At 41.6% G+C, this 10,733-nt stretch overlaps 2 protein-coding genes across 5 annotated transcripts; one reads left to right on the top strand and one right to left on the bottom strand.

The window, feature by feature from the left end:
• Positions 1–3,621: 3,621 nt before the first annotated feature.
• Positions 3,622–7,961, top strand: tmem221 (transmembrane protein 221). Its single transcript, XM_035416103.1, has 3 exons — positions 3,622–4,690; positions 5,614–5,699; positions 6,646–7,961. Exons 1-3 carry the CDS (start codon positions 4,392–4,394, stop codon positions 7,137–7,139), a joined length of 879 nt encoding a protein of 292 aa, XP_035271994.1. The 5' UTR covers positions 3,622–4,391; the 3' UTR covers positions 7,140–7,961.
• borcs8 (BLOC-1 related complex subunit 8) lies at positions 5,742–10,613 on the bottom strand. 4 transcript variants are annotated; one of them, XM_035416104.1, is made up of 6 exons: positions 10,453–10,613; positions 10,193–10,305; positions 9,360–9,424; positions 9,158–9,265; positions 8,187–8,275; positions 6,356–6,492 (listed from the first exon to the last, which is right to left on the bottom strand). In XM_035416104.1, the coding sequence occupies exons 1-5, from the start codon at positions 10,595–10,597 to the stop codon at positions 8,209–8,211; spliced, it is 498 nt and encodes a 165-aa protein (XP_035271995.1). In that variant the 5' UTR covers positions 10,598–10,613; the 3' UTR covers positions 6,356–6,492; positions 8,187–8,208. The 4 variants fall into 4 exon arrangements, with proteins under 4 accessions (XP_035271997.1, XP_035271998.1, XP_035271995.1 ...); XM_035416105.1 differs by having other exon boundaries at positions 6,364–6,488; XM_035416106.1 differs by lacking the exon at positions 8,187–8,275 and having other exon boundaries at positions 5,742–6,492.
• Between the last annotated feature and the right edge of the window lie 120 nt (positions 10,614–10,733).

The following is a 10,733-nucleotide window of genomic DNA, read 5'->3' as shown; positions in this document are numbered from 1 at the left end:
CCACTTTGTATTCTGTGCCACATCATGGCTAACTGATTATGCCTGGAGCTCCATGTTGTCAACCTGTCAGAATCCCAAATCACTCTGAGAGGTTCAAGAAAACACAATTAAATTCACCAGCATCAGTGGAAATTACATTATTTTACGTGAAATCATTTATTTCAGAATCAGCATATAAAAATTGCCTGTTTGTTTTTGCACAAAGCTCAGGGAGGGCTGAATTAGGACATCAGACAATTAGACGTATGTAAGGTGGAGCTTGAGGGGTGGTTGTGAAGACAGGCGCTCAGTGCAAAATTATTTGCTGAACTGTCAGACATCCCCATGTAAAATGGAGAACTTGCATTTAACCCCAAACTCTGCGTGTCATTTGATGGGTAGGCTTTTAGAGCTCTTGAAAAAAACTGGGGCAAATACAAACATACTGCGGTGGCAGGACGCCCAGGAAGCAGGACTCGCAGTCATAAACCTGCAGGTTGTGATGCCTGCTGTATCCCCCAACATACTTTTACTTATTATTGCTTCAGTCAATATACAGCCATATAAATGGATGTTATAAGTATGACACATTTTCTGTGCAGGCTGGCAGATGGACAGACAGACAGACAGATAAATAGATAAACAGATAATGACCTGCAGACCGACAGACAGATACACACACACATACACATACATTAGGTGAGAAATAGATGCAAAATATGTTTTGTAAAACAAATCTACAGGACAAAAAACATTTAAGCCTGACATTCAGTACACAAAGTATTTAGAAAGGCTATGAACATGCCTACTTTGTCGTGTCTTAGGTATTGCTACTCTGTTACACATCTGATGGTTAAGGCAGATGTGTATGTATAAGGGACTCTGGATTGAAACAATATATAAAGAGTTTAATTTAAAGAAATTAAGACTTACAATTAGGTGAATCAATTCTTTCAAAAGGGTTTTACAGATATGTATAATATTAATTATACTCAAGGCCTTTTCTATGAAATAGTTCATCTGTTTTATTTATTTTTTATTTCTGGCCTTGTACAACACAGAAGTTTTTTATGTATATAATTATCAAGACTTTTTCTCCATTGCGATCCACTTATACATTAGTTGCAATGTTCCTCTTTCCATGCTTGCAAGAGCTGTACTCTTTGAATTCCCTGGGTCATTTAGCCATTAGTGCTTTTTTCTTTCATCTATGAAGTGCATGAGAAGCAAAACACTAATGGTCCGATAGAGAAATAAAAATAACTTGGGCAGGCTGTGTACAGCGTGATAGCTGAAAATAGAGGTCTGTTCTAAAACAAAGCAAGGAGTCCATTTCCCATTTGAAGCACCATCCAACAATAGTAAATCAGGGAGAGAGTGCGAGTGAGAGAGATAGAAAGTGAGAGCAAGAGAGAGCAAGGGAGAGAGAGAGAGAGAGAGAGAGAGAGAGAAAGAGAGATGACGGTGATGATTCTTGTTATGATGCCAATTAGAGAATTAGCTGTGCCTCATCTTCGACTGTTGTTCTGTCATAACGATGCTCAATTATGGATACAATATGTCAATACAATCTGTTTCTGGATTATGAGATTTCCTTACTATTTTCCAATGTTCTCCAGTGGTAAACAGAATAGAGGTAGGAAGATTAAGCTATTAGCATTATTTGAAAAGGTTATTTACCAAAATTGAAAAAACGACCAAAATGAAATGGTGGCTTTTGACTAACAACATTTCTTAGACGTAAACCAAATACCGTTGTAACATAAGTTTTTTCCCCCACCAAATTACACTTTCATATTTTCAATCACTTTCCAGCCTACAAAACAAGGGTAAACAATCCTATTACTTGCAACTTTGTGTTTGAGGTTTAGAGTTAACTTCACGCAATACTGAACACAAAATCTTGGGGGATACATTTAGAGGTCATAACACAGTCATTTCTCCCTAAAAACAAAAGAAAGCTGCAGTGCATATTTCTCATCACACTAAAGCAATTACTTCCCGTGTGTATACGGTCTTACGTCTTATGACCTGCAGAGAGGAGCCTGGATCTCTCCTGGCTGCTCTCCTGCAAGTCATCTGATGCAACACTCAGCAACACCCCCGCAGGCTGCTGAAACTGCTCCGCCCCGAGGCCGCCATGCCCTCCAGAGCAGCGTAAGCGAGTCGTTCCAATCCCGCAGAGAGTTCACTCGCCCCCTCCAGAGCACAGGGGGGGTAAACCGGAGGCTCAGCGGGGCAAAGAGACAGGCAGAAGCCTGGGAAAACAGAGTGGGCTGCAGCGCATGAACATTACGCGGGCAGTCAACGTGCTGCTGCCGTCGCTCCGGATCAATAACACCAGGAAGCTCTGACACTGCTCCGCACCTTGGCACTAAGGAGGAACACGTTTTGTGGCTCTAAGGAGGCACAGAATTGTGTGTGCTCACTCACTGTGTGCGTGTGTGTGTGTGTGTATGTGTGCGTGTGTGTACGTATGTGTAGGATGCCAGTCATGTGATGTACAGGTTCTGTGGCTAGGGCATCTGTTTACTGAAAAGTTTGAGTAAATATTCTGAAAACAAATTTTTAAAAGAAATAAAAAAGAAAAAGCATTTCTGAGCAGTGCCAGGGGCTGGAGGAGTCTTCTGGAAACGGTCCATATTTAGACCTCTTTTTGTTTTCCTGAAACTGCTCACTTCTGCTTTCAGCAGCATCAATGGCTGCCATTTTGGTGTGTGCGGTGGAGCTGCCGAATTCAGAAATAGCCCACTTGGTCAGCTAACACGTCTGAATAAAAGTCGTTGTTGCCTCTTTTTTTTGTTAGAGGTGAGCAGCACCTGCCTCTACTTCAGAAAGGCATGTCTGTAGCACATCCACACCATCTGACAGACAGCAATAAGATTTTCATTGCTTGAAAATGTGAATGTAACCACACAGCTAAAGAGATTGCACAAAGTTTTTGCACAATTACACCACAAAATATAGTTTAAATATTATACATAAACTATTGTTAGAGCAGCAGTCTGGTTTTTTGCTATTTAAAGTTGTCAGAGTCATCATTTTGCATCATTATTATGTTACCATTACCTCACAACCTGAAAATATTATTGTCATAGTTCATTATATTGTCATGAGACACTTAAAAAGTACAGGGTATCCTAATCATACATGGTTGGTGTACTTAATATAAAAGCCTCCTTGAACATTGGCGCCCCCTTTCGACCTGTATAGAAAGTGCATATTTTGAACATTGAATCGTCTAACGCCTCTGCAAAATTTAATTGAACTAGGATTTTAAATGTCATTCTGTTAAAAATGTTGACACAAATTGTTAAATTATAGCAATACATATGACATTGTATTTAAATATTTTGGAAGAAGAAACATTACAACTATGCAATGCATGCCAAGATGACGCATTCCAAATTAATTCTTTCAAAGGTCATTTAACAGCTCGAATGTTGCAGACAAGCGAAACGCGTTGAATTTCTTACAATTCAACGACAAAATAATGCAAATGAATATCAAATAAAATGAATATAGTACACGAATTAAACTCCACCATCTTTCCAACCAGTAGCCTATGCACCAGGCGTAGCCTAATCCGTTGTTTCCAAGGTAACGCAAGAAAAATTCATGAGATTCAGCCAAGGACATCGGAGTCCGGGGAAGACGATAATGCATGGCAGCACGTCAGACTTTCCTGGATTATACGGCTATATGGTAGCCTTTAAAATATTGGACACAGTTGAAAAAACGATAAATCTTGCATGCTCACACAAAGTTTGCGCAAGGACCAGTGGAGCTTGGAATTTTGTTTATATAACTTTATATATATATATATATATGTTTCACTAGTTTTAATCATTTTCGGACAGGCGTGCATTTATCGTTAACGAAGAGTTCTATATTATTGTTCAGTAAAGTCTACAAACTTTGTCATGAAATTTAACAAATGGGTGGCTAAATTTTATGTGTAAATTGCTATATTTCTAAACTTTAATAAAAGACCATTATGTTTGCAAAGACGGGCAGCTGAACGTATTATTTCGGAGAATCCAAGTGAAAAATCCATTGTTACAGCGAACTTTTAAATCTGGGATTTAAAGAACATCACATGCTCAGACTGAGTGGCAGCCTCGCGCACGGAGCAAGCAACTTAACCAGACGAAAGTGTTCGATACTTCATCTTTTTTCTTCTTCTTCTGCAATCACGCGGAACTAATGGACGGAACATAAATGAACTATCACTCAAAAACGCAAATTTCTTAAATAACGCTGCACCGCTGAATGAGAAGAGCTCACAGCTGTCGGAGGCTAGCAAAGAGGTGCACCGTTGAGCTAATCGTGAGAAAAATTTGAAGGGCCGCTGAGAAATATAAACGTTTAAACATCACCTTTTTATTAGGAACAAAACATTTGCGGAGAAAATGACAAACATTTACAGTCAACGATCTTTAACAGTTCTTGCTTTTTTGGGAGTTCTATCCGCTATCATGTCTTTGTTGTCAGTCGTCCTGATTTTTCAACTACAGTCTCACCACACGGGGACCAAAGATTCTTCTTCCCGTCCCTCCGTCGTTCCAGCTGAAGTTTCGGCTGTTCTAATGCCGGTAGCAACGGTACTCACAGCCTTGTCCCTCACGCTGAATCTCAGCTCCGTGGTTGTTTGCCTCCTTCACAGCTACTTCACTACCGAGATTTGCAAAGGAGAGGACGACACGGACAGGTACTGTGAGGCCACCGAGAAAAGGCAGTAGTCACGTTTTTTCTTAACTGTTTACATATGTAATTATGCATGTTTCCCCAGATGCGTAAATTCCCTCAGACTGAACTGATTTACCAGTGGATAAGCTTGCACACATAGGCCTATGTAGGCTACAAGTGGATTTAACTCCATTCAACTCCTGCAGATAAATATGTAGAATCATCGCTTTTTAAGTGTTTTCGATTGTTAACATGAATAACGGTAATTGTTCTGGTTCCGAGCAGATGTGCAACATCTTCGAGCGTTCTGATGATGCTCACCCTTTCGGGACACGAAGATTAAGGCGTATAGTGTATTTACGATAGGTTTGATTGCGAAACGTGAAGGCATGTCGCAAACTGACGGGCACAGAGTGGCCATGCCGCTGGCTGCATGACCTGCTTTACTTAACCTAACCCCGAAACCCACAGGAACAAAAGCTTTCCCTCATTACGCACTCCGCTCACGTCTCCCGGCTCTTTCCCACGTTACCGTTGTCATACGAAATTACAGCCGAGTCGCCGAGGACGAACAGGGCAGTTTTCCTACATTTATTGTATGGCATAGTAATTGGAAAACAAAGCTCAATTATGTTTATAATTGTACAGCAAAATTTACATTTGGTGATCCGTCTATAGCGCTCGCATAGTTTATTCAAAGACTTCATGTCAAAGTAAACAATATTGGCCTATGCCATAAAATATATCGTCTGATCGTAGTAATGAAGTAAAGGTGAGCTGATCATAATTTAAGGTGAAGTAAACTTTTTCATGGTGCCAAAAGTCAATTTAGTATACTGATATTCGTAATAATATAATATAAATATACTTCATATTAAAACGGTCCCCTAAAGGTACGTGAAGTTGTCTTACGTATATTTTACATCAGTGATCCTTCTCCCACAGAGCTGACTGGTTCCTTTTGGACAGCAGAACTGTCCGTCATGTGGCTGTTGGACTTTTTTGTCTGGGAATTTCAGTGTACTTAGCAGGTAAGAAATAAATGAATAAGTATTTACAAAATGAATAGTATATACTTGTACTTTTGGCATGTTTTTTATTAATAAATGCACAATGTAAGTAAACATACACATATAAACAAAGCATTCGTTGATTTTCTTTGCAATATACACAGGTTAAAACATTCAATAAAACTCCAGTCCTTAAGTTTATAAATAACTGTACAAATACTAATGTTGATCTGGCTAAAGCAGATTTACTCACCAAACCCTCCACCAAAGTCCAAACAATGAGGTAACTGTGAGTAACTTAATGCTGTTCTGCCATCAGTAATCCCAAAACACTGCAAGACTGCATGAATGAATGTCAAACCAATTCGGACACCACAGCCATTTTAAGGACGTCCCCTGCCTTTAACTGAACTTAACACAAACACTTCAAAACAAACTGAGCAAGAACAATCAACTGGATATACAGTATATGGGGCCTTTCATTGATTTCAAAGTACTTAATTGTAAAGGAGGGAGGCTCACCTCAATCACCACCTATAAGTGGCATGCATCTCAATACCCATTCAAGTGTATGCTTTCTCTCACTCACACACAAGAGAGGTGGCGAAACATTCCGGGAAAGCGGTTCTCTATTCTGGTGCTTGGCTGGTGGATAATTCAGATGGTGCTTAAGAGTGGTGGAGTGCTCCACTGTGCCTGGGGATGGCTGCCAGGTTTGCCGCTGTTGGTCCTCTGGAGCTGGAGTATCTTTCAGACCCCAGAGCCGTGCCTCTCTCCCCCCTCCTTCAGCCCGGTGCCTTCCACGGCTCTCTTCCTAAGGAGACACAGAAATTAGTCCACAATCCCCCCATTTAACCCCCCCCAGCCGTGAGCCGCCATGTTGACTAAACACCTTTTTTTTTTTTTTTTTTTTTTTTTAAACGTCTTAGAGTTCCTCTAACTAGCCCTGTCCCTCCCCTACGTCTAGCCATGTCCATGTACATGCTGCTGGTGTTCGAGACAGAGACAGGCATCGCCAGCGCCTGCGTCCTGGCCTCGGGGATCCTGGTCCTGCTGGTCGCCGTGGCGCACTCGCTGGCGCGGGCCAGCCGCGCCTCCAGGGCCCGCCACAGCGAGCTGCCGGACGCCGTGTACCAGAACGAGCACGAGAGCTGCCCCAGCCTGCGGCCGTCCGAGCTGGGCCTCGCGGACAGGCCCAGGAAGCAGCGTGGCCGCTCCAGCCTCCAGCGCCAGCTCTCCTACCCGCCCTGCGCCGACCCCAAACAGCAGCAGCACTCCCCGCCCAGCGACAGGGAAGGCTACAGCGGCGGGGGGAGCGTTCCCAGAATGCACCGCACCCTGTCGGCCGAGTCCGGGCTGCTGCAGGCCCAGGCCAAGCCCTGGAACGGCATCAACAGCGAGATGCGGACGGTGCTGGCCCGCAAGTCCGGCGGCACCGGCAAGGACTCCACCCTGGTGTGATCAGCGGCGAGCCACCATCGCAGGTTTGGAGTGGAGGATTATGGGAGAAAGACGTCAGCCGCCACGAGCCTCTCTCCATTCAGGCGGTCTTTAAAGCTCGTTTTTAATGCTACCACAACAAATACTGACGGAATGCAGTATGTTCATATGTTCTCGTCTTTTTTACGCTAAACAGGAAATTCGTTCTTTAGTTGTTCTTCAAACAAACAAATAAGTGCTTGACTAAATAATGGCGGGAACGTGCATTCCAGTCTATAATCATCATTGGCAATATTAATGCTAATCATTCAGATGTATTCCCCTGTTATTTTACTCTGAGTAGTAACTTATGTTAATCAGTGTGCCAGTTGTGTGACAGTGTGAATGCTTCAGCTCGCTGACTAATTGAGCACTTGAATCCAGAATCATGTGTATTCTTACTGAGGTTATTGTGTGGTAAGTGTATGGGTAAAGAACTTAACAGCAGCTTAAATCAAGATGTGGAAAGCACTTGTACTGGAATCTTTTGTTACACTGCAAAACGTTTGCTATATCACTGTAAAAAACAAGTTTGATTTTACAAGATCATTTTAGCTCATCTTGAGTGTACTGTTATAGTAGAAGTTTGTAAAATGAGAACAGCAACCAAAAGGCTTTAAGCATTTCAGAAGTGTGCCTGTAAGTATTAAAGACCAAGGTTGGTCTGTGAAAACTGCAATATTGACTTTTTGCCAAAACTAGTGTATTACACAATGTGTAGATTGAGTAGTTAGCACATTATAATAAGACAGTGCTTTGTTGCTGTAATAGCATTTCATAAATAAAGTTGATTTCAAACCAAGAGCACGAAGGGACTGCTGAGCATTGAATAATCCGTGGAAGACCAAACTCAACACTACGGCATTTTTAAAAGAAGAGGGACAAAGAAAATCACACCCACCATAATAAGCTGTTGCTTAGTTGCGACTCGCAAGTTTAACGCATACTTCAGGCAACAAAGCGCAATAACTAGCACAGAAAACCAAGCATGGGAGCAGCTCTGGGTGTCATGCCTGGCAAGCCACTGACCTTGGACACAGCTCTTCAGAAGTCAGGAGGTGGAGGATGGGGGCAGTGAAGGGTCATGGGGGCAGGGAGGGGGTGTCGCTTCACTAAAGCTGCATGCACGTGTCAAGAAAAATATAAAATAAAGTAAAAACGCTAATCCCATTAGCTACAGTCTCCAAAAGGTATTAGCAATGCAGTGGCGCTAATTACTGTTGTTGACATTGATCTTTACATTGAAGCTTGAGGAAAAAGTAACTATTAGCTAATGGGATATCTTCAAATAAATAAACAGACCGAAATGTGAATAAGCTGTGACTAGAGGAAATGACTCCACAAGCAAAACATAAATACAAAGCAATACAGGACAGAAACAAATCTGGCATGAACAAAGAAGCAGTAGTCTTTGAGTTTCACAAACCTCACTGGATACCAACAAAGAAAAAGCAAATATGTTAAGCCTGTCAGTTTTTCATTTATGGCTTTTCTCTCTCAATCAGAAAATTCCCCAACATGTTCAAAGAGAAACATACAAGACGAGAATCTTCCTAAAAATACAAGCGAGTATGCCAGAACCTCTTCAGGTTCAGCCACATTCAGCTTATTGCCTGGTTACGCAACAGTAAATTACTCTCCCACAGTAACATGGCTATTTGCCATCTCTTTTGATCACTGACCTGAACTAAGGGGAATACACCTCCAGTCAACGTATTTCCACTTGGCCGAGACATAATCTCATAATTTCTTTTGCTGGGCCACATTATGCTGGAATGTGGATTTGTTTCATGGTATACTGAGCAGTATATTGAGCAGTATACTGACCTCCCCCCCCCCCCCCCCCTTCAGAGTTTTTCATTGATAGAAACAAATAAAAATGTAGACACTACAGTGGAACCAGATCCACTGAAGTAGCTTGGAAAGGTTACGTGATGACAAAAAGAGGAGTTAAATGGCTGCTGTAGAGTACGGTGCAAACACACACTACTGCCCCCTACCTGCGCCCTTGGGTAGCGCTAATGTGGTCTTTCATGCTGATGGTCTGGCGGAGCAGTCCCTCAATGCTTTTGAAGTAGAGGCTGCTGTTTGTCATACTTTTCACTGCACTGGACACATACAGAAACAAGATGGTTTACAAGCCACACTGCAGTACTGATTGGTTAAGGGCACATAAATTAATTTGAATATGGGATATATTACCTGCATGCATACTCCACAGTGTAAATGGCTCCCTGACTCTGTTCCTCCCAGCTCTGCATATCGGTCTAGGATAAATGGCAGTTTAAAAAAAATTATAATCGCAGACTACTTGGGAGTGCTTCATTACAGACAACAAACACCATCACGGCCACTGCATGAAACATATTTCCCCCACATGCAGAACTATATTCACAATGAATGCAGAACATTAACATGTGACTCCAAGATGGTGGTCGAAAAATTAACTAATGAAAAACACTGTGAATAACCTGATACTGTGGGCCCAATTATGGTAATTTCATACTACATGTTAAATCAATTGAAATAAAAGAAGTAAAAAGAAACCATTAGTTTTGAATGTTCTTAAAATGTTTGAACGTAATACTTAATGTGCTGAAAGTACTACGATGGGTCTATGAAATAAAAATGGAAGTGGTGATGTTAGTACAATAATTTTTCTTTTTAGCCCTGTGCTACACCAAAAGTTGTAATTTAAAAAGCCAGTTTTGGACCAACATCTCAAATATTCTTATATTCTCTTTAAACCAGCGTTACTCACAACCAGAGACTAACATGGCTCGTCTTGCATGACACTCGTAGCTAACATTCCCAGACCAACCTACCTGCATTTTTCAGTTTAAACTCTCCATATATGATAATGCATAATTTCAAGATTAGGTCGGTAATACAACGTTGATAGGTAGCCATTCACGTTAGCTTACTAGCCTAACGTATTAACCACTCGGCAATTTAGTGAGCCATATTATATTAACATGCAGCGTTCACAGTTAACAGCTAGCTTCGGCATCGAAATCTCAAAATTTCTGACTTACTTTATGCTGCACGAGCTCCGGCAGTGACCTCCTCACGTGTTCTTGCAAACGATAAAGTGCCACCGATGGTTCGTTGGCCAACACGTACATGCTTTCCGTAAATTTATCCGTTACTAAAAGGAAAATAAGCGAAAAATTTAATAGGTTAGCAGCCGGATAGTCAACCATAACAATATCGGCTCTATGTTCTGTTGGATCATCACAGCTGGTATCGATACCTCCCACTGACGTTATTATTAATTATAAAAAACTTGTATTACCTCGTTTTACTTTGAGTTGCATCTCCTGATCTTCCATACTGAGTAAATAACTAGATGTCTGACTTCTGTGTAATGAGAGGAAATCTATAGAGCTAGCTAGCTTGCTTTTGTTTTGCTCACTGAAGACTTCCCTGTACTGTACCATAAGGGTTCGACTTAAACACGCTCTTGTGTTATTAGTTCCTATCCCAAAATGTTGCGCTCAGTTCCTTGGTGCTTTCAAGGGTCTGTCAAATGTAAACTCGCTGATTGGATAAGGTGTTGCCATCTGTCTACGAGGT

This window comes from Anguilla anguilla, chromosome 4, assembly GCF_013347855.1.
Source record: "Anguilla anguilla isolate fAngAng1 chromosome 4, fAngAng1.pri, whole genome shotgun sequence".
Classification (NCBI taxonomy): domain Eukaryota; kingdom Metazoa; phylum Chordata; class Actinopteri; order Anguilliformes; family Anguillidae; genus Anguilla; species Anguilla anguilla.
This window is presented reverse-complemented; position numbering and strand designations above follow the sequence as displayed.

What these genes read in the sequence shown, in the direction of transcription:
- borcs8 (XM_035416104.1), bottom strand. Translation starts at nt 10,597, where the DNA reads ATGGTACAGTACAGGGAAGTCTTCAGTGAGCAAAACAAAAGCAAGCTA. An exon ending in ACTGTGGAGTATGCATGCAG is followed by an intron (nt 9,266 to 9,359) that starts GTAATATATCCC and finishes GTATGTGTCCAG; the next exon opens with TGCAGTGAAAAGTATGACAA. An exon ending in AGCGCTACCCAAGGGCGCAG is followed by an intron (nt 8,276 to 9,157) that starts GTAGGGGGCAGT and finishes ACGTGCATGCAG; the next exon opens with CTTTAGTGAAGCGACACCCC.
- tmem221 (XM_035416103.1), top strand. Translation starts at nt 4,392, where the DNA reads ATGACAAACATTTACAGTCAACGATCTTTAACAGTTCTTGCTTTTTTG. An exon ending in GGAGAGGACGACACGGACAG is followed by an intron (nt 4,691 to 5,613) that starts GTACTGTGAGGC and finishes CTTCTCCCACAG; the next exon opens with AGCTGACTGGTTCCTTTTGG. An exon ending in AATTTCAGTGTACTTAGCAG is followed by an intron (nt 5,700 to 6,645) that starts GTAAGAAATAAA and finishes CCCTACGTCTAG; the next exon opens with CCATGTCCATGTACATGCTG.